The sequence below is a fragment of the Poecilia reticulata genome, linkage group LG20, assembly GCF_000633615.1.
Source record: "Poecilia reticulata strain Guanapo linkage group LG20, Guppy_female_1.0+MT, whole genome shotgun sequence".
NCBI lineage: Eukaryota > Metazoa > Chordata > Actinopteri > Cyprinodontiformes > Poeciliidae > Poecilia > Poecilia reticulata.
In genome coordinates, this window is record NC_024350.1 from 4,508,356 (window position 1) to 4,528,777 (window position 20,422).

The 20,422-nt window shown below is 39.4% G+C and overlaps 1 protein-coding gene across 2 annotated transcripts in view; it reads right to left on the reverse strand.

Moving 5' to 3' along the window:
• The window catches only part of mmp16a (matrix metallopeptidase 16a (membrane-inserted)), a 78,635-nt gene that overhangs the window by 42,721 nt on the left and 15,492 nt on the right, over nt 1-20,422 (reverse strand). Inside the window, exons 2-5 of one of the 2 annotated variants that reach the window (XM_008438393.2) lie at nt 17,690-17,838; nt 16,852-16,866; nt 16,524-16,646; nt 9,714-10,018 (exon numbers count right to left, since the gene is read on the reverse strand). In XM_008438393.2, the coding sequence (XP_008436615.1) occupies nt 9,714-10,018; nt 16,524-16,646; nt 16,852-16,866; nt 17,690-17,838 (592 nt within the window). The remainder of the gene's footprint in view (nt 1-9,713; nt 10,019-16,523; nt 16,647-16,851; nt 16,867-17,689; nt 17,839-20,422) is intronic. The other variant, XM_008438394.2, reaches the window with a different exon arrangement.

Consider the following 20,422-nt stretch of genomic DNA (forward strand, 5'->3'; position numbering starts at 1 on the left):
TATATTTCAGTTTCAATTCAACTAGTGCAAGGCATATAGAGTTCATATGCATTGCATATGAACTCTATATATGCCTTGCATATATGAACTCTATATACAGCACATAGGTGCACATACAGCACCTATGTGTGCTGCTCATACATAGGTTGCTGTTATTTCTGATGATTATAGATTATGGGTAATGAAAATCTGACATTTTGTACTAAATGATTAAAAGTTAAGTGGAAGGAAAAAAACAATGGGAATGAAAAAGGCAGCTTGGAAAAGAAAAGGCAGCTTTGAAACAGTAGTGAAGTAAAGCTCATTTAAAGTTTTGGGATTGATTGAGTGGTTCAATCAATCAATCAATCAATCAATCAATCAATCAATCATATTTTTCAGTTGTTGACATTTCTTTTAATTAAAAAAGTTAATTTCAGTTTTTCTGAGTAACAAAACGAAGTTTTTAATTGATTATAAGTCATAAAATCAATAAAAATAAACATAAATGAACAAATTCAACAATAAACTCACTCACTCACTCAAAATCAAGTTTACAGAAATACATTTTGTAGCTGTTTGGTGATCAAATCTGGTCAGGCAGCATTTAAGTTTTAATTGTGACAGTTTTAAAAAATGACTGAGGGGTATCAAATGTAATTTCATCTAAGCTCGGGGAGAGAAGATGTGAAGCAAGGCGGAGTGAGGAATAACAGAAAAACAGAAACAGGAAGGAAAAGACAGAGTGCACTGCTGCCTCCTCATCGCTCAGTAGGAGAAGCAAACTAAAAATAAACCTGCAAGGACACCATATGCTCCTCTATTTCTCAACAACTCTTTATCTTTCCTCTCTTGTACTCTCCCGTACTCTAGTATCTCTCATTTCCTCTGCACTCCTCTCTGTCCCTCTCCTTGATTTCTTTTTATTTCTCAACTCCACAGAGCCGGCTCCGCGGAATATGTGCCCTGCTGAGAAACCGAAAATTGATCCCCTTTCATTGTTGGGAGGCTAAAAAAAAACAAAAAAAACAACATCCTAAAATGACAGCTGCTTTGAATGTCTAGTAAGGGGATTGGACATCAATGATAAACCGTTCTGCCAATCGACGTCTGGGGAGACGAGCTTCCTCCTGCGACCATCAATCAATCAGCTGATGAAAGTCGATGTTGTTCCGGCCTCCTCGCCGCGGCCAATCCCGACTCTTGTCTGGTGCCCCGGCAACCCAGCTTCTGCCGTCCAATCCTGCTACCTGGAAACATAAATTATTCCTTTCTCCCTTTTCTCCAGATGGCGACTACTTGTTTTTCTAACCTCTTTGGTTCATTTTGCAAGCACGGGTGAGGAACATAAAAAAGCCTGTAAAAAAAAAAAATCTCTCATTTTCTGTGTACGGGATGCTACATCGTTTCCTCTGACGGAGAACCTTCCAGACATAACCGGGTCTTAAAACCACCTCCTCGGGTGAACCCTGATGCTTGTGTGTAGTCACAGTATGTAAGTGATGATGATTTATTTTTGCGGTGCAGAGTTATTTCTGTACATTAAAAAAAAAAGTCTGGAAGTTGGAATAAAAACCAGTTTATCTGTTCCTACATGATTTGCTTTGGTTTCGCGTAAAAACAACACGCCTCATGCACAACAATAACCTTGTGATATCGCACAGATCAGTGCTGGTTTGTTTACCTTTTGTGACTAGCAGGAATAAAAAAAACAAAAAAAAAAAACATAAAAAAATAATAAAAAACGGTCAATCCAATCATCTCCATGTCCAGTTCCAGTCCTTTGTTTCTGCCTCATCCCCAGTTCCCACTAAATCCCTCCACAATCCTCTCCTTCCTGCCCTCCAGCACTTCTGCCTCAGCATCCCAATTTCTTTCATGCTGTGATGTTTCAAGCAATTATTCTCCATCCTCTTACTCTATTAAATCTCTCCCCCTTATTGTAGCCTATACATTTAATCTTCCATCCATCCATCCATCCATCCATCTATTGATCCCTCAGAGCGATTCCACTGAGCCTCTAAAAGCAATAGTTGAAGCGTTCTGAAAAGCTTCAGAAGCTGCAGGGAGCATCGAGCATCTTTTTTTTTTGATGTTGCTTTTGCTGAATGTGTGGACGCTAACAAAGGACATGGCGTTGCATTTTGTTTGCAACGTTGTGCGCTTTATTCCAGCATGACGGAGCAAACGTTTTAGTACACTTAAAGTGACAAAAACATTTGATAAAACTACTCTCTATGTTTTATGACTAATTGGCTTTTATTAAATAAAATTAAAAGAAGATACATTTTCAACACAGTTTTTGGAGTGATTTTGGAGTGGAGTCTTGCACTAACTCGATATATCCAGGATTTCCTGACTGCTTTGGGCCAAAAGAGTAAACACCCAATAAACATGTAAAATAAATATTAGCGAAACTAATAAAAAAAAAGTTCAGATTGCTGCCAGTCTGTGGCACTAAATTTTCATCAGTGCAGACAAAGCTTGTGCGCCGGGCAACAGTGTTTTGTGAAGTATATTTACAGTATAAATAAGGCGTTTCCATGTTGCACAAAATAAAAAAAATAAATCAGTGGCAGCATCTCTAAGATGGTTATCAAACTGTACATGTATAATATTAGATACATTTTAAATGCAATCAGGAGGCATAATGTTATTATTTAGTTTGTTTTATTGATGAGTATTTCATAGACTTTTTACTGATTTGCCAATGTTGTGTGATTTTTGTAGTTTTTTTCCCACCTTGCTGCAAGGAAAGTTTCCCTAAGGAGACAACAATAAAGCAGTAATGATACTGATGATCTTAATGATAAGGTTGAAAATTGAGGAAAAAAAAAAGTAAGCCTTTTTTCCGAACCTCCAACTCATAAGTAAGGGTTAAATATAAAGATTTAAGTCATTAAATCTTGCTTGCTAGGAAGTTTAATACCCCTTTCTTGGAGATGTTGCTGGGATTAACTCAGGGTACTTTTTGTTTGCTTTCATACAACATATTCCTGATTTCTTAATCACCAAATAGTTGCAGCAAACTCAAACAGAGTCCAGGATTGGTTTCTGGGACCAATATGTCGGATTTTATGGCTCTAAAATCTGATATTGTTAGACTGAATCGAAATGGTTTCATCTGAATTGGACTTTCAATCGATTGAATGTATATAATTTGGTATAATCTGGACATGTTCGTCATGTCTTGATTTTGTTGTGGATCGACGTTGCATAAACTGAAATGAGTTGAATTGCTTAGTGAAAAAAATCCTCGAAGAAAGCTGCTCAAAAATGCAAAATAATAATAAAAAAACTACATTGCAACATTGCTACATTACAACTACATTGCACTGACTATGCTGACTCTGTTGGTCCTCCTTTTTTGTAGTAGCACAAGTAACACATTTCCTTCTTTCACAAACCTGTTTTGCTGTAATTGTTACATGGAAAATGATTTAAGCTACTATATTAAAACATGCTTACGGTTTAATGAGATGCTAACAGTGAATCGCAAATGAAACACTGGAAATCGTTCTTCATTTGCTGTATGTACTGATCATGTACAGCCTCTTCTCCCGACTCCAAACTCACACCAAAAGTTCATTCAATCTTTTTAGCAAGCAAGCAAAAAGGCAGAAAGCAGAAGCTGAAAATTCATCAGCGAGCCTCAATGAAGAAAAGACGTCTGAAAATCTGCTTTCACACACATAAAGGCGTCTGAGGTTGCTGTTTGGCATGAGTGATGTGATCATGAAGTTGGCTGTCACCCATGACTCTTGACTCCCAGACCCCTACACGCACGCACGCACGCACGCACGCACGCACGCACGCACGCACGCACGCACGCACGCACGCACGCACAGCATAGATGAGAGCAATCAGTGTAAAGCGGGGAAGAAAACACACACGGCTGACTGAACGTTGGGTTCAGCTCCTTGGAGTGTTTAGATCTTTTCTCAGCTCTGACACACACATATAATGCCACCGTTGCAGTTACGAAAGAAAAAAAAAAGTAAGTGGTCCTTTAAATCTAATAAGATGTTATTAGCCGACACAGCTGATGAATTGCTGGAAGTAGAGTCTTGACAGATGCTCAGCAGCAGCTATGTTATGTTTACATGCATCAAAAGACTACAGCTGGTACTCATTATTAATTAATCCACCGAGCATGTTCTCATTTAATCATTTCCCTGTAAAATTACCCAAAATATTTAATTTGCAATTACGTAAAGCTCGAGAAAAACATGCATAGAAATGCAATTTTCTTTGATCAGAGCATTTCTCTGTCATTGCCTTTTTTGGTGCCTTTATCCTCTGAACGTGCGGCAGGCGGTTTCTGTTGCTCAACATATCCAAGTCTCTGAGAATGCCATTAGTTAATCCTAATAACTACACGCATCATCCTGCGCTGTGTGCTAAAAATCCCTTTGCATGTAACTTTGGCTTAATCCCCTATCCTCAAAATGCCTCAGCGTGAGGGGAAGGTGCAGAGAAAACAGCGCTCTGGGACCTGCGTGTGTGTGCGCGCTTCTTTGGGACGTGCGTGCATTTGTTTATCTCCGTGCAGACAGGAAATAATCCTCTAGTGTGCACTAGTGACATCACAATCAAGCACAGCATCTACGACGCGACGTTGGCAACGGACACCATGTCGACTGATCCTTCTTGACAACAGAGCACGTGGGATTAGGAAGGACAGACATGGGGGGAGGCTTGCTGGGCAGCAACTCATCTCCTGTGTGTATCTAAAAAAAAACAAAAAAAACGAGGGAAACGAGACTGAAAGAAACATGAGGGAGAGACAGAGACTGTGTGCTGCTCTGAGCTAAAATTACATCACACCCAGCTGTTACCTACAGAGCTCCCATACTGACAGAGGGGAAGCATGGGATGAAACAGAGCTATCATGAAAAACATCTAAAAGCAGGAAATATATTTATTTTTAGAATGGAAAATAATTACTTATGCGGCTGGTAGAAATTTTTAAGCTCAACAGCTCTGTCGGCTGTAGCTGTGTGTTGCCTGCTTAGTGCGAATGCTGTTTATCGCTGTCTGTAAAGTTCTGAAACATTAAAGCTTCCTTGATAAGAGTCACTCTTTAAGTTTCCACTCTTTGACAGTTCATATGTTTCGTGACTGGAAATACTCAAAAACAGATATGTTTGTCTTTCTCCTGAGTGAGGCAGAAGTGCCTGAAGTCCAGCAGCGGGTGGGGGAGGGGACGTAGTGTATTATCCAAACTGTTAACTGGTCATTTTTGTGTTTTTGTGCCTTTAAAGTTTCATACCTGTTTTGACAACCACCAACTCAAAGTAGTTTCTGTAATATTCTGAATGAAGTTATATGACTCCAACAGAAAGGCCTAGCAGACGTGATGCATTGGTCATTTTAAATATTGTCAATGTATAACTCCAAGGTTTCCTCCAGTGTTTCATAAGTCTGGCGGGCCCCCAGGCTTTACTTTAGCCCCCACCAGACTAAACATTGCTTTATTTATTTAAGACTTTTTAAAATGTTAGCTTTTTTTAAGATTTTATAATTGGTGTTCAGGTGTTAATCTTCCAATCTTTCAATAATACATAATCATCAAGTGATATTTGCAAATTTTCTGTCAACTTTGAACATTTTTTAACTCAACAACACGATAGGCTGCTGGATGAATGACTGCCTTAGCACCCAACCACTGGGCTTAGCAGGTTTTTTGGGGGAAACTTTGAACTTTGTGGTATTGATAATTTTTCTATCCTTTTTAGTGTAAAAATGGTGCTATTTCTGCAATGAATGCTTTGTAGAGATAATGTCTAAACTTGAACTTGCTTGGCGAATGTTTGGCAACTGACAATTCAAAATATCTTTATGTGTTTTGAAAATAGATTACTGTAAGGACATGGGGTTTTTAAAAGTCCAATAAATCTATTATCAGATTGACTAAATTATTTACATAAATCCGATCAGGGGTCATAATAACGTCTTGGGGATCAGAACCCAAAATAACTGACTGTCGTACACAGTGTAATGCAATATGGCATTAAATTAAATGATTGCTGTTATTCAAGAATTTTCTGACAATTAACTTTGTCATTTATAAAAATAACTGAACTACAAAGAACATTTAAGTGAGAGACATCAGTTTAGGTCCATGGGTGAGTAATGGTATCATTGCAGCTGTAAAAAAAGAAGCAAAATGGAACAAAGTAGTGACTTATTGACCTTTATATTTTCTCTACAGCTGCAGAAACCTTCAGTCTCATTGACCCTTTTGTTAACATCTTCATAAAAAAAAACCCACTTTGCATCATAGAAACATCATGGTGTGAATTTCTGGCTATTTTAAAACCTTCTCTTTTTAAAACTGCTCTGGTTACTTTACCTACTACAAGGTCTACGAAAAGCCAACTAGAAACAAGCATCTAATCTTCATTCTTACACAACTTTGAGTTTGATATATTTTTTAAATTACCCAGCATATTTAAGCATAAGCCTTAAGCATAAGCTGAAGGCTGATGCAGCGGCTGTCCAACCTGAAGGCACTTTGATCTTTGACTTCATATCAAAGCGTCCTTGGCCTTGGGCGTTGAGCCAAGCGCTCTCCTTCATCTGTTCTGCAGCTTCGGAGTGGACGACAGAGGAGCATTTCTATAAATTACAGCATAAAAGGAACAAATGCAGAATGCGCGCGCGTGGTTGTTTGTGCGCAAGTTTGCGTGAGCGAGTAAATACGGATGGAATGTTAAGTGCTTTGATTGCAAAGCCCAATCACTAATTATTGCTTCCTCTGTTCAGTTTTCAGTATGCAAATTGCAGAGCTTCTTTTGGTGCGGTAATACCACTCCATCATTAGCTTTAATCACAGCTTTAAATAGGGAGCAAGAATGCATTTCTATATAAGGATAATAGCTGGAATAGTGTTGATGTTTCATTCATTAATTCTAATTAATATCACGCATTCAGACACTTTTTTGGAAATTTGATGTTTGTTTTATTATAAATAAAGTGTTTGAGTGAACCTCCCCTACCCCGACATCCTATATTGTTGATTTATTCATCACTTTTACTTTAAGGTTTTATAAAATCTAAACACAAAAGCAAAATCTTACATGAAAATTTTAAAGGATTAAGTGAGCAAAAGAGAAAGGTGGTTGAATGAAAACCTTGTAGCTGGAAAACTACTACTGCAGTGCCAAAAAAAAAAAAAAAAATAAATAAATAAAAATCTAGCAGTAAAACCTAATATCTGTATCAGATTCCTGGCACATGAAACCCTGTTATAATCAGCTTCTCTATGCAACACTGGTTACTAGGAAAATGACTATATGCTACAGTGAACAGTGAGGATAGAGCAAGAGCATGTTCGCATTTGGCAATGGAGGCCAGGCATAACAGAACTGCATGCATTATGGGATGTTTTCACAAGAGAGTAGGCTGTAGCAGCTCTGTATTAATATTGCATAGGAAGGCTGGAAGAGAGGTTGACTGTGTGTTTGTTGGATTGCACTGAAAGGAATGCAGGGAGTGAGTCTTAGCTCTCGACGATTGCTGCTGCTTCTCCCTCCTAAAAGACATCCACAGAGCTGAAAGCAACACAATACACTCTGTATGGTGTGTGAGCTTTGCTTTGGCTGAAATTAGAAGCAACTCCTTTTTTACTTTGAGGTTAAAGCTTGTTTGTCGCAGAAGAAAACACGGACTAACAGCCATCAAATTACATTTTATAAATGGTGCTACGGCTGTGAAGTCATCAACATCGCATTTAGCTTGCTAGCTTACATCATCTCAGATGCTAAAGAGTTAAGGTTGTCATTGTCGCAGTTGGGTGATGAAAATCACGTCATTTTGTTCTATGCTTCAAGTCGTCTGCCGAACCCTTCGCCTCACTTTGCATTCACAACCATGGTGTGATTGGTCATATTTCACGGGCGCGTTTGTTGTCTTGCTCTGACCACCCAACTTCGAGAAGTTGAGCAGTCGGAGAGCAGAGTAGATAGTTTTGAAGAACAATTGTCAGAGAATAGACTGAATTCTCCCTGTTTGATTCTAGTCCGATGCTCAGTAAGTGGGATGTGTTGATTGTGAGTCATCTTTACCTTAATGGTCTGAATTGCACCTCTGGTAAATGAGGTAGGTCTCATTTACCTACAGAAATGACCATACCGTATGAGTAATTGGTGAAATAAGATTGACCCCTACCGCATTGGCTTTATTTGCAACATTAATGTGCTCTACTGATAACAGTCAGTGTGATCAGTCCATTTAAAATCCTTGCATAAACATCTTGCCCTTGTGTTTAAAATTCTGTCAAGTTCCTCACTTCTAATTCCACTGCCTTGTATTCAACAGCTCCCCTCTCATCTCTGCTCTGATCGTCAAATATTTTTACTCCCCACTATGCAGCTCGCTCAGTCTTCCCCTCTCCGGCTGTCTCTCCTGTGAGCTCTTCAAGCTCCAATATTTGTCTAGAGATACTCTGCCATTGTCTCTCATCATCTCTTACATTCTCTGTTATCCCTGCTGCTTTCTGCTAGACAATTCATCCGTTTTTGTTTTTTTTCTCCTTTTCAACTTCTGGCCTTATGACTGACAGCTCCATCACAGTTTTGACTCGGTAGTGATCTTGCGTCTCCTTCCCTTGCCTGTGGACTGTGGATAAGGATGGCTTCCATAATCTCACAAAGACATAATTAGAAACAAACTGTTCTAAAAATCTGAAAGAGTTTTAACTTTAAAATGGAAGTGAGACATTAAACATTGGATGTTCTTGTGCTTTTGAGTGATGTGGCACAGTTTGCATAGATTCACACACTGATCCAGAGATCTGCTGGAGTTCAAGCCACAACAAGCTGCTCAACCTGCTATCCAGACCTCTGCTAAGGCTCCCTGACAAGCTGAAATGCTCTGAAGACAACCAGTTGGTCAGGGCAGAGGTTTGAGGTCAGCATACAGTCAGAGGTAATAAGTTTAGCTCAGCAGAGGAAGTGCCTCAACAAAACAGACCTCCGCAACCAAAGTTCAGCAGAAGACCTACCCCCTGCAACAGCATCAGGCGATACAGCAAAGCTTCAAACCCCACGGGAGCAATCAGACCACACAAAACTGGATTTAGAACAGAGATACATTTCTCAGGGTTTTTCTTTCACATTTCTGTCTTTCACCGTCGTCGTTTTATTCAAATATAAGTTGCAATAAAAAATTAAAAATACTTTTTTTTAACTTTAAGCTTGAGTGGTCAATCATTTTTCACATTAAGAGCATCTCAAATTAGCAGTTAGCATGAGTTATATCAGCTACCATGAGTTATCCATGAGTTTTCATGTGTTTTTTGAAAAAGTGTTTCTTCTTTTTGTCTTAACTCTGAGCTTCCAAAATGTTCCAGGCAGACAAAGATTGAAACAAAAGAATAACATAAAACACATTTTCTGCAGTAAATTCAGCCTTCCTGTTATGTGCTGGAAGTCTTGTTCTCCCCTGTTTTCTTGGAGTTTGATTGAACATGTTAAACAAAAAATGGTAACTGAATTTTCTTCCAGCAGTGACACATTCCGAACGATAAAGTATCGTTATCGCCACATAATGTGCTTAATGTTTGTAAAAACTGGCCCTACTCAGATCAGGGCAAATCCAACTTAATGTTTCAGTCAATGGATCCTATTTCTAAATTTACATATTTTTGAAAAGATTGTGATATACAACTAACATTTGGTATAAAATCCAGGTGAATTATTTGATGTAAATGAAATTCCAACACTGCCTACCGTCATGGTTTGGGTTTCCCAGCGTCCACGGTTCATCAGAGTCAAAGTGTGTGTCTCCTCCTATTCCAGGCCCCGGAAAGTAAGCGTGGGCTAGAAAGCCGCCCTCTCCGTCAAAGGGGGAGCTGTCGCCATGGAAACCCGAAGCAAAGATGATGGTGATGTCCACGTCTTTCTTGGTCCTCTCCAGCTCGCTGTAGGGCACGGCCTCGAAGCGCAGCGGCGTCACGCTCTGCCACACGTCAAAGGCTCGCCGAATGGCGTCGTGGGTCTCGTCGGCACCCACTTTGGGTGTCACGTTCTTTATGCTGCCGAGACATGAAATAAAAACCCAAGAAGTTAACATAAGAGACACTACAATGTTAGAATCATGCTTCCACTGGGCTAGGTTACTGGAATAAGGTATGTCCTGGTTTTTAAAAAAATTCCGATGTAGCAAAACTAAAGACAGACATTTTGAAGAAACTGAAAGAAAAATGCCAATTATGTCCCATGAGAATTAAAAAAAAATAAATAAATCGATACAAAAATACTGCAACCATGTTTTTTTTCCCACAAGGGCTGTCAACTTTTACGTGTTAATGAATGCAATTAATCTAAAAAGTTTAACTCATTAATCTTACATAGTGCAGTTTAATCGCAAGACCTGTCTTGACCTAAGAGCTTCTCTCTTACGGAGGGTTACGTAGTTCGAAGCAGTTCGGTCTTGTACTGCGGTCAGCAATGCAGAGTCGCAAACACGAGTGAAAGAGAAAAGATGATGTAAAAACAAAACTCAAAGCTAAGATGCGCATTTCTAACACTTTATCATCGGACAAGGACCAAGGAAGAACACCGGTGCTTCTCAATGCCCCTGTACTTCAACTTCGTCTCATGATCCAGAAGAATCTAAAAATAAATAAATAAATAAGCACTGTCGTTATCCCTGCTTGGTGCTATTTTACGCTCATCCGGCTCGCCAGCAGAGAGCTAAATGGAGCGATTTGTGAAAGAACGCAGCTGAGCTCTCCCCTGCTGGCTTTGAGCTGCTGCAGGTGTGCTAAGGATGAGACAATTTCCTGCCACTGGAATTTATTTTCTAATTAAGGATTATCAACAGCCCACTGCCTGCTGAGAGCTCCAGTCTGGTTTAGGCAATCAGGAAAAAGTTCTCACCAGTTTATTCGCTGCGAAAATATCCCAATGTCATGCTCTATTAAATTGTTTTTTTTGTCGTTTCTTTTTCTCCCAACGTATGGATAGTCGTGGTTTACATCACAGGCCTGGTTTGTGTCTGTCACATGGCGGACGTCTGGGGGAAAGCAGGATGGCTGATGTTCAGCCGATAAGCACAGCAGGGATAATAAAGCATTCAGCTAAACAGCCAGATGCTTTCTCCCGCCATCGTCTTCACGTTACAGCCTCTCGAGTTCATTCGAGATCTCGCCGTTTTTCTCTTTCCTTCCCACATGTCTTCTTTGTGTACACTCTGCCACCTCCTTGCTTTTGTTCCCATTTTTTTTCCCCCAACTCTTCGCAGTGTCTATGTTTGCCTGTCAAGCTGTCATTTCCCATGATAGCAGTAAATATTATCAGAAAAGTCTTTGTCTACCGCTGGAAGGCACATTTACATGCTGAGTATTTGCAATTCGTGTTAGCTGACGCTCTCCTCTTGGCTGCATCTCTAAATAGGAATTTTTAGAGATGGAACCAAGGCGGATTATTAACTCGAAAAAGCACAGGGATGAATCAGCGGCACTGTCCTCTGAAAATGCCCTAATTGCTACATCCAAATGATGAGCTTATTTAAAATATTCATTTTTCAAAACGGGTACCCTCGCATAGAAACATCCTCACATCATCAAACAAATTATTAGGTAAATATTCAAATGCAAAAAAAAAAAAAAAGCCAGATATACAGTTACAAAAATCTAGACTCTGTTGCTTCTGTCTTCTTTCAAACCTGTGAGAAGATCCTTCAAATCAGACACTTCTGCTTTTCTTAACTTACAACTGATCTCAAGTAGCAAACATTAACTCAGACATTTAATTATTTGCATGATTACCTGTCACTTATTAGAGAACATACGAAGGAAAGAATCGTTTTCATCCTGACTACGTACTTAAATGTTTCACATTTCTAACTCAGTTTTTTTTTTTTTTTATGCCATAGAGACATTGAAGTTAAGGTTTAGCATAACTAGACAATAGGGGTGTAGCAGTGTCTGTATGCATATTGAGTAATGTCGATACAGACGTCATTCATGGGTGCACGTGTGTCATTCGCCAGCCTGAGGTTATCACCACTGTCGTCCAGGACAGGACACACACTTCCGCTTCTGTGGCATCGTTTTTAGAGTGATTACAGAGAACGAGGCCACTGGATTTTTTTTCACAGCAAAACCAGTATAAGTAATGTTGGCATTCAGTCAGGAAATCTGTGATACGGCAGCAGCAACAACGCAGAGAGAGTAGAACTGACAAGTTTTAAGCTTGGTCAGGTGATTGAAAACAAAACCGCGTTTCTTTTTCTTGATCAGCGAACGCACAATAGCTATGAGCTACCGGGTTGCCATGACAACAGAAGCGACCCAACACAACATATTTCTCTTGGTAGCTTTATGTTTATTATGAATTATAACTCAATCATTAAATAATTGTAAAAATCTCATACGTCAACCTTTGTTAAACACCCAGGATCAAACTAATTTAAGTCTGAAAGACCTTTAAGATGATTTTGTCCAGGCATGGATGAAAAAGAAAAAAAAATTATAATAATAATCACTGTTAGATATAAATAGGCACATGACTGATTATTAGCGATGAAACGATCAAAAAAACTGCAAAGGTGCTAAATGAAAAGGGCCAAGACAAACACCTTAAACTTTACAGGCACAAGTGTTTGCTGGTTAGAGCATCTGCAAATCATCCCCGCCTGATTCAGACCACATGGGGACTCCGAACAAACGTCCGCTTTGTCTTTTAATGGAGGATCTTCAAGCAAACAAAAACACAAGTGTGATGAGTACATGAAATGCTCTCCAAACCGACACCACCTGACTGCGACAGACGTGGTAAAACGTACAAGTGCGTTTTCTGAGATGAAATTAATGAAAAGCTCTTTTTTCTTTTTAGCACCTTGGTGCTCTCCACAAACACATGACTTGTTATGTTTAAGAGCTCTTAACAGCAACAGCAACTGCAGACCCTTGAGGACTAAAAAAACTAAAAAGCAGATTTCATTTGAGCCGGTGACCCAACTCGCTGCATGCTCGTCCTTTCATAAGGGCACGGCGGATAAAGAGAGAACAACACGTGGAGAGAAGCTGCACAACAATAAATGAGAAGATTCCCAGACTCTGTCGGGCCCATAAAGGATATTAAAACTCCACGGTGCAAAGTGGTGATGCTTCCGGATGCAACACATGTGCTGTAATAGCACCTGCACGCAGGGAGAGCGGCGGGGAGGCCAAAGCTAATTAGTGCCTCCACACAGAGACTCCTGTATGTGGCTACGTAGAAACTGGCACACACCTGGGGCGATCATGCATTTGTTATGCTTTCCAAATGCCAGCAATGTTATTTAAGATTATTTTAAGCCTAAGAGTCGGAAACAGAAAGAGGGAAGTTTTGGGAGGGGAGACTATATGAAGGAAAATTGCTTCCATGCAACCGTCAACATGGGGAGTATCTTAGCGGGGTCTAATATTTCTCTTTGTTCCGACTTTTGGTTCATTTTTTGAGAAGATTATAGAAAAAAATAACATAAAAACAGGTGACAAGTCGATTAAAAACAGCCATGTTTAACATTACAACCACAAACGTCACCAGGTTGTACACATCTTCTATGTGATGAAGAAACACACACAGCCTTTCATTTTGAAGGCGGACACAAAATGAAACACGGCTTTCAAAAATGATCGACAATTCATAATCCAAAAACTGTGGCATGCATTTAAATTTAGTCGCATGGAGCCAAGACTTCGTGGCACCACTGTTTTGGAAATCCTTTGGGGGTATTCCTCTTCGAGTGTTTATGGACCGCTCACAAATTTTCATGACAAAAATCATGACAAAAATCTGTGCTTTTCCAGAATTAACTTTCCCTGGTATTCGGTTGTTTACTTAAGTCCACTATGAATTTATGACGGTGGGAAGGAGGCTTTAAGTATCCTGTAAAAAACAAAAACAAAACAGAAATAGGAAGGAAGGACTCAACTTTAAGCATATAAAATGAAGTCTGGGAACAAAATAATAAATTTGTTCATAACCTAATTTTCCTTTTGCTTTCTTGTCCAGGCTTGGAAAAAACTGAAATCAAAATCAGTATGTTTCAGGACGGTCTGTTGAGTATTATTTTAATTTTCCTATAAATATTTGAACAGCAAAGGATGCTTAATCTGACATTTTTGCTTTTACTGAATTTGAACCAGGTAAAGCTACCAGCTTTTCTATTTTCTTTTTTATCTTAAATGCAAATTGTCGATATTTTTTGTACAGTTTTGGCTTAGCATGACCTTCTTTTGGTAAATACCCTTTTTTGAGTCTGTATTCTCCAGTTGATGATGATTAATCAATCACTAAATTAGTTAACTATTTTATTAATCGATTCATCACAATTGACACGTTTCAGCCCTGCCGTCTGAGCTTCGATACGTTGCTGCTTGGTGTTGATCGATCAAATTAAATCCCCAACAAAATACGTCCAAAGCTGTGGTTATGTGACAACATCGCAAAATTTTAAGGGCATGAACGCTTTCGTTAGGAACTGTAGCAGGAGATTTATTACGATCGGGAAGATTTTTACAAAGTTGTTACATGAAATTCTGGAAGTTTTAAGAGATTAAAGGAATTGGAAGATGAATCTGCCGCATTGCCCTTTACACCAATTGGAGATACAAAAAAAAAAAAAAGAGAGAGAAAAAAAGAGCAGCTGCAGGCACGTCCGGCGACCAACTTTCGTCCGCGTACAGCAGCAGCACACCAGCGGACATACGTGCAGCCTCGCAGATTAAAGATCCTTCAAACTTATTACATAACTCCTCGGCTTCAGAGAGCCCTCTTTGGCCTTCCACCAGGATTTCTTCCTCATCCTTCCTCTCCTAAATGCCTTTCTTTCTGCAGCTGCTTCTCCTCCACGCTTTCCTCCCTCCTCATTTTTACACTCCTCCGCTCTTCATCAAGCCTCGCTCATTTGCTTCCTTTCATTTGGGCAACGACGCAGATGTGGTGCTCGCTCGCTGGACTAATTTTAAACCCGGTCCCACCTGAGTCTCACAAAAAAAATAAATAAATAAATAAAGAGAAGAGAACGTGGGCAGTTGTGCCATCTGTGATGTACAGTTCCACACGGGCTGTAGGTTGTGGTGCACAGATTAGATTGAGTGCACAATACCGCCTATACAGTGATATTCGAGGTGGAGAAGGAAGAAAAAAGACAAAACAAAGATCAATTGTGGAGGATTATTAGATGAAACATGGAGCTGGGGGGTAAGCGACCCTCACTAAATCAACACAACAATATTTTACACCCATGTTGTTCTATACATTACTGCTCATGGAGCTGGATGTCAGAGAGGAGGGGGCGTCTGAGAGTTACGAGACTGGAGATGAGCTCTATTGTCGGAGATTTGTCGTGTAGACTGCTTTCCTGTCTTGGTTTTAGGGCCGGGCAGGGACGAAGCTGGCTCTTTCACAGACTGATGTCCTAACGACGTGGCTGTTTGGCATTACGCGAACTCAAACATTAGCTGACCCTCCGTTCTGTATATTTTGGGTTCAAATTGCTGTCGGCTCTGTTTGGCTGGCGCTCCCTCGATACATAAGTTGGAGGATTTCACAGTGACATTTGATGGAGACACAAGTTACAAAGTTTGCCTTACAAGCAGGGATGCATCTCTTTTTTTTTTCTCTTCATAGTTAACGATATATGAGATTCAGTATTGCCCGACACCGATCCGACACAGAAAATCTGCACTGCATTGATTTAAAATGTTACTTCTTTTTTTTAAACACAGATATAAATGTATTGAATTACAAATATATTACTACTTTTCTCAAACATGCAAAAATAAACTGCAGCAAACCTTTCAAATGGTTCAGAAAGTGCAATTAGAATTTCTAAATATCATGTTCAATAAATAATAAAGCATGACGTCGCTAAGAGCACAACGTATAGAGCTAGAGTACATAGATATGCTGTAATGGATTGGGCACATAGTCACAGAAACCTGATGTAGAATTTTTTTAAATATTGGGTCCGATATGGATATTAATATGTGATTGGTGCATCTGTTCTTAAAGGCAGTATAAGGATTGTGATGCAAAGATCATTCAGTGAGTGATCATAAGCACCGGGTCAAAAAGTGAAAATTTGATATGTTTACTAAAAGTACCAAGCAGAAGATGTCCACTTTTATTTCTCCAAACACATTCAGTTTAAAAATCAGACAGGTTATGGTTAGGGATTGAGATTTAGCGATAAATCAGCTGGAGACACATCACAGACTAATTTTTAACTTGGACAGCAAAATTCAAAATACAGAATAAAATACAGATGTATAAGGAAACTGTATTTTTTACATCATGTGGGAGGTTCACTCGGGCTTTGAGAGAGAGCAAGACATCAGCAGATAACATAAATAAAAACACATAATATAAATATCTTTCTGTGTTATAGTTCTAAAAGTGAGCGACATGCACTCATTGGATCAGCTTAGGACAAAATGGAAAATGCCGGTTCTGACTTTGGGGAAGGAAAGAAACAAAAAGACAAACAAGCAAACAAAAGCTAGATTTATTCTACGTCACCTCGAGAAATCCAAACCCACCCACCTGTATGTGATATGTTTATGTTGCCACTTCTGGCCAGTGAGGGCGTATCGCCGTTTCCTGACGCTGAATCTGGATGCGCCGCCGAGCTCGTCGGGAACCCCACACCTGGGCCTCTTCATCCACCTGCAGGGTGGAGGTGCAGGAACCGCGAGTCAAAACTCAACACACATTTTGCTGATTTTTGCCAAGTTGTGCAAGCTGTCAAGAGTAAAGTCCAATCCAGGGTAGGACATATCAACCCAAAAACGATGGCACACAATCTACTGAAGTTAGACACATTTAATGCCTCTCTGCATACACACACACTGACACACAAGAGGTGCCTCACCTTATGGTGTTATCGCTACATCAAGCCAGAGAAGCAGCAGGGGGGGAAAAGAGCAGACAAACTGTTAGCTTATCATATTTTACTCTGTTTCAGCCTTGTGGTTGAACAGATGTTCGTCCGCTGGCCACCGGATTGCAATCTTACAGTTCAGTGGCCAATCGGAGCTTATTTGCTCTTTGTAGCACAGACGGTATTTCAACGTCGGTGAGGACAAATATCAGTGAATGCAGTTTGCAGGTAGAAACAAATAAAAGTCAAGTCAGGATGCCCCAGTTAACGGTAAGGCAGCATTTAGTTTACAGTGGCTTTGACTTGTGTTTTTATATGAAAACCATTTTAGTTATAACTGGCTTAAAACGCCACTTTCATTTGGGTTTACTCTCTACTTCACACTACTCTCACTATTTTAGACAAGACATGTGACTCATTTCCTGAGGTCTGACTGATTGAACGAGGAGTGACCAATCACTGTCCCTCTTCTTCTTCTTCCTCTGCTGGGCATTAATACTGAGGAACTTTCTATCCTTTGATCTGACACCTGAGTTGAACTGTTTGCAAAGGGTCCGTTTGATCAAATTAAAACACCTCGCTTAATCTATGTCGGGACAACTTTGTGTCTAGCAGAATGCCTCCTCGCCTCCAGAATACAAAGTACAGCTGGAACGAGGAGTGCGGTAATCATTTGCGTCCCGACTTGAATGTGAAATCTCATCGAAACGTTTGAAATGTTTTATCCAGTTTTCACTGTCGTTTCACTAATATGACTATTATTTCAAAATTAAACTTTCTATTACTTCCCAGGCATTGCTCAGGAAGCTTAAAAGCGTGTATTACTTACTCTATAGTGTTGCTGTCCAGATTCCCTGTGACATTTAGGCCATAGCGGCGCTGCATGGCAGCGATAGCAGTATGCATGACTCTGGCAGAACGCAGCACGGACATTCTGGGGTCTGCAGGAGGTAGGTAGCCATACCTCTGGAGCCACGCCTGGAGGCAAGGAAACACAAGAGCAAAACATTATTATTTAAAAAGTGCTTTTTAAAACATTTGTTATCTTGACGTTGGCAAAGAAAAGCTAACAGTGATGCTAAGACTAAGAGATGATTAGCTCTGCTTAGCGGTGGTGGAACCAGGGGGCATGGTGCTCCCAAACTTAAAAACGTCAACTTCACGAAAATATTGACTCACTCGGTCTTACTTTTTGCATGTTCGTGGCAGATGGAAAGGGTATCACAACCTGTTTTGTCATATAAGCTTAACTAATCCTTCATAGGTTTTATAGGTGACACACGTTAAATGAAGTGGTATTAGCTGTACAAGCAAAAGGAATCCCTCTCCACAAATATCTTAGTCACAGTAATTACAGTAATGTCTTGTTTGATATGACAATAGTTTCTAACTGTAAATCTTCATCACTAAAAATCAATATAGTAGCTCATCGTTCTATAAAGACATACATAAAAAAAATACACCAGACTGTTGAAAGCTTTGTAAATAAAATTTTGCATGAAATGATACTTTGCATGTAGGTATTTTGCAATGTGGTATTTGTTTCAGCGATGGATTGTGGGCTGTTTAACAGAAGCATGGAAGCAACGTCACTAGTGTGTCTGATTTTTCAAAGAGTTATATAAAAAATTATTAAATATCAGAAATCAACCATTTGACCAGAGTAAGTATTTGAGATATATTTACAAGATAAGAAATGTCAAGATGCTTTAAGATCACAAGATCTCACAGAACTGGATCTTGGTGATATATTACAGACTGAAAGCCTAAATAAATAAAAAAAAAACATGTTTATAAGATATTAGAGCAAATATTCATAAAGCAAAAGCGGTGGGGGATTTAGATGGGCCAACTTCTGCTCGCAGGCCTCATCATAAAAGCGCCAAACAGATCTACTAAATTCTGTTCAAACACAACAAAGCCAACAAGTTTGTTCTGGAGTTAACAACCAACAACGTCTCCGAGTCTCAGCGAGCCAACGAACCCAGAGCATTCCTCAGTTCAGCAGCTCAGCACTCCAAATCGAAGCTCTGCTACACCGTGGACAACGATGTTGAGCTGTTTCTGTCATCATGGTGGCCTGCTGTTCGGGACGGCGCAGGATACACTCTGGCAATGAAATCCACTAAGCAGTGAGGGAAGCACGGCGAGATCGGCGAGCGATGGGAGGGGAGGGAAGGAAAAACCATTACTCCTCTAGGGCAGAAATGTGACTCTACAGATTCACTTACACTGAGAGGGAAAACGAGCCGCAGAAAGGAGCACTTCAAAAGCTTGTCTTATGATGCGGTGTTGATGTTTGTAAATGCATACAATGCATGTTTGTTTTTGTTGGGTTTTTTACAGTGATGTATCATACTCTGTAAATGTGTTAATAGGTCTTTACAGAATTATATGTGAGTTGATACTTGTAAATATGAACCTTTTTCTTTGCATATGGTGAAATGAGGACTAGTGATTGAGATTAACACTTTTTAAAATCATTTTAAGGTAAGGCTATGTCATCCATCTTTTGCTGCTTTAGAGTAGAAGAAGAATTATGCAAAAAGCCCAAAGAATGACAGATCCACCGTCGAGCTTTGCAGTCGGAAATGTTTAATTTTGACTAAATGACGCCTCAATCAAAAATATGAACATCCCAAATATTTAAAATAAAGTCAGTTAATGCAAAAGTGTATCTTTTTTTTCTGCAAACTTTAAGTATTAAAAAAAATTCATTTGTTAAACTTGGACAAATTTATAAAAAAAAGCTAAATTCTCTTTCACGCATGTTACTTTACATGCAATTAAAACCATTGAAAAATGAGACAATAAATGCAGCAAAAATAGGGGTTTTCCTGGATATTCCAGCTTTAGAAGTTTCTGAACTTCAAGCAAATTATGATTTTTTTCCCCCTAAGGATGTAAATGTAAAAAATAAAAATGTGATGATGCATAAATGAAGGAATAATGAGACTAACTATTTTTTGCATATGTCTCTAACATTAATTTTCAATTTTTTTATACTGAAAGAAAAGTACATCAAGTCATTTTGCTGTAGTTTCATAGGCTCCTAGATTTAATGCAATTAATGAATGGTGAGGACAGTTTTCAGTGTTACACCAACTGATCAAAGAAAAAATATGTAAAATTAACTAATTTACTTTAGTTGATTGCTTAAAAAATGTTTCGTTTACCACACTGCATTACAAAAAGGCAACAGTCTGTTTTAATCCCTTCTCTAGTTGAGGATGAACAACACCACAACCAGCCATTTCTTGGTTTATCTGTTTTAACTGTAACAGAAAGAACAAAAAATAGTTGCAATCCTTTGACTGAGACCAAAAGGTAGACATTCACATATTGCTGCAAACAGTCAGCATATAGTCTAGTCCAACTTCCACTCATATTGTTTTTCCATCTAAAGTACTGCTCCCACATAATTCTTTGTCTTTTCTCATGCGACTCTGTTTCTGTCTGCGCTCCTGTCAGCTTAGCAGTGAGAACATTACAAAGTCTGTCAGGTTCATTGGTGCAATTTTTATTCAGCTGCTCAGCTGCTGAAGTTTCCCTCCGCCACCCC